Genomic DNA, 2,196 nt, shown 5'->3' on the forward strand with positions numbered 1-2,196 from the left:
GTCAGTTGGCGAGAGGTGTCAATGTATACCCTTGATTTTCGAGCTCTCTTCGACTCGAATGAAGGTTACTATTCCTTGTTAATTGAAAATAGTACTACTCACTCCGTTCACTAATACAAGATTTTTTAGCTTTTTTCTTAAATGCATGTATCTGCACATCTTTTAGTGTCACTCATTTTGGTACAAATCTAGCTTATTTTAAAATATCTAAAAGGCCTTACACATTAGTGAACGGAGGTAATACCTAGAATCACCCATGCTAGTGACAAGATAACATAATTTATAACCGCACTCAGTGTGAAGTAAAGCAAATAAGACCAAAGTGTAATTCCATTAAGTATATCGAAAAAGAAGTAGCTACCATAATGTTCATCCGGTCTGCAGTTTTCTTATACTCAAAAGTCAGAAAACAACATTACTAGTGCTTCTTCAGTGATGAAAAAGACTAGGCAAAGAAAACCAATCCATAATTCAGAGACATATTATTAATTACTGGTCCCAAACAAGAAGCACAAATCTGTACAGAATACGAGATGTTCATCTCACAGTCACCGATTGATCTACACACACCAGATTGGACTCAAGAACACACATACTATATGTTAATTACATCATCACACAACTGATCGCCAAATTAATCCCAATACCAAGAGGAGGAGGAGGAAGATAATTAACTTGTCCACACATATATTTGATTGATGGACTGAGATCGAACGGAGTCGTCTTAATGTCCGAACCTTACCTGCCGATGCTGATCATGTACCGAGACAAGCAGGCAGGAAATCCGCATGGCTTCGGCGGCGGTGATCACCGGCCGGAGGTGTCGGACTCGTAGTCGCAGTCGAAGGCCTCGACCTCGCGCTTGTGGAAGCTGCGGTGGCAGCCGCAGGCGGCGCAGAGGAGAGCCGTAGGGCTGCCCTCGGGGGCCGACGCCATGAACTCGCGGCAGCCGTCGACGGCGTAGCCGCCGATGCCCGCGGCGTGGTTGCGCTGGCACTCCTTGTAGTGCACCACCTTGCCGTCCTTCCTCTCGGGCGCCGCCGCAGTGCCGTTGGCGTGCGTCTTGGGCGCCGAACGGTCCTGCTGGGGCCCCATGAGAGATGGTGCGGACGCCTTCTTGCCGGCCGGCGGCCGTCGACTTCGATGGAAGGGAAGGAAGGGAATGGGAAGGCTTTTGCTATTGCGGCCTTGGATGCTGGTACTTATATGGGCAGGAGCACGAGATGGGTGGTGGTTTTTTTTCTTCTTTTCTTTTTCGTGAACACGCCAAAGCTTTGCGTGTAATTGCATTAGAAGAAAAGGGGTTTGCATGGTTACAAAAATCACACTGTGCGCACTTGGCATAGCATTTGCAATTGTTTGTCGTATGATCATGAGTCCGAGTACCCGGTTAATTTGGAGCGAACCGTGGTAGGAGTACTATTGTGTGAGGTCCAGATTCGTTTCCTATATCAGGTGTCATCGATTTGCCAGCAAAATATTTTTGAAATTCAATGGCCGATGACCGACACGACGAATAATGTTATGAACCAAGTTCATGTGCCAGCTGGTTATGTTTGCAACTTTGCATGTAACTTTCTGTTCAAGAACATTGGCTTATGTTAGCATGATGTTGTGCGGCACCATGTTGGCTTAACTTTACGTGCAATTACATTAGGCTTATTCCGACACCCACAAAATTACAATAATAACAATCCTGAAATACACTGAAAGAGGGCAAACACATTTAAAATAAAAAATCCTGTGTCAGATGCTCGGAGCACGTGGTTGTTTTGGAGCCAACATTGCCTCCACACGGTAGTATGCATGGGGCCAAGATTCTTTTACCTCTCATTAGGTGTCACCAATTTGCAAACAAATGGCCTTTTGGAAATACCATGAAAAAATCAACACACCAAATGGTCTTACGGATCACGTTATAATGCCAACTGATCAGTTATATTGGTATGTGGCTTTCTATTCAAGAACATTGTCTTATCTTAGTACCTAGGCATGTGTGGCATGTCATTGGCTTAACTTTGTGTGTAGTTGTGTTCGAAGAAATAGAGTTCCACAATGTTACAAGAATAACAGTGTGTTGAGGCACGCTAGAAAAAGGGAAGTATGTGTTCATTTTTGAAACAGACATATCAGCACCTTCTTGTAGCCAACTCTTGGTCGATTTCCTCGGTAGAATACGATTTTAAAAACTACACA

At 44.4% G+C, this 2,196-nt stretch overlaps 1 protein-coding gene across 1 annotated transcript; it reads right to left on the reverse strand.

The window, feature by feature from the left end:
• Nucleotides 1–467: 467 nt before the first annotated feature.
• LOC124654636 (mini zinc finger protein 1-like) lies at nucleotides 468–1,159 on the reverse strand. The gene has a single exon (XM_047193627.1). It carries the CDS (start codon nucleotides 1,093–1,095, stop codon nucleotides 808–810), a length of 288 nt encoding a protein of 95 aa, XP_047049583.1. The 5' UTR covers nucleotides 1,096–1,159; the 3' UTR covers nucleotides 468–807.
• Between the last annotated feature and the right edge of the window lie 1,037 nt (nucleotides 1,160–2,196).

This window comes from Lolium rigidum, chromosome 5 (assembly GCF_022539505.1).
Source record: "Lolium rigidum isolate FL_2022 chromosome 5, APGP_CSIRO_Lrig_0.1, whole genome shotgun sequence".
Lineage (NCBI taxonomy): Eukaryota > Viridiplantae > Streptophyta > Magnoliopsida > Poales > Poaceae > Lolium > Lolium rigidum.

Bases quoted from the DNA above. Each gene is read 5' to 3' on its own strand.
- LOC124654636 (XM_047193627.1), bottom strand. From the start codon at position 1,095: ATGGGGCCCCAGCAGGACCGTTCGGCGCCCAAGACGCACGCCAACGGC.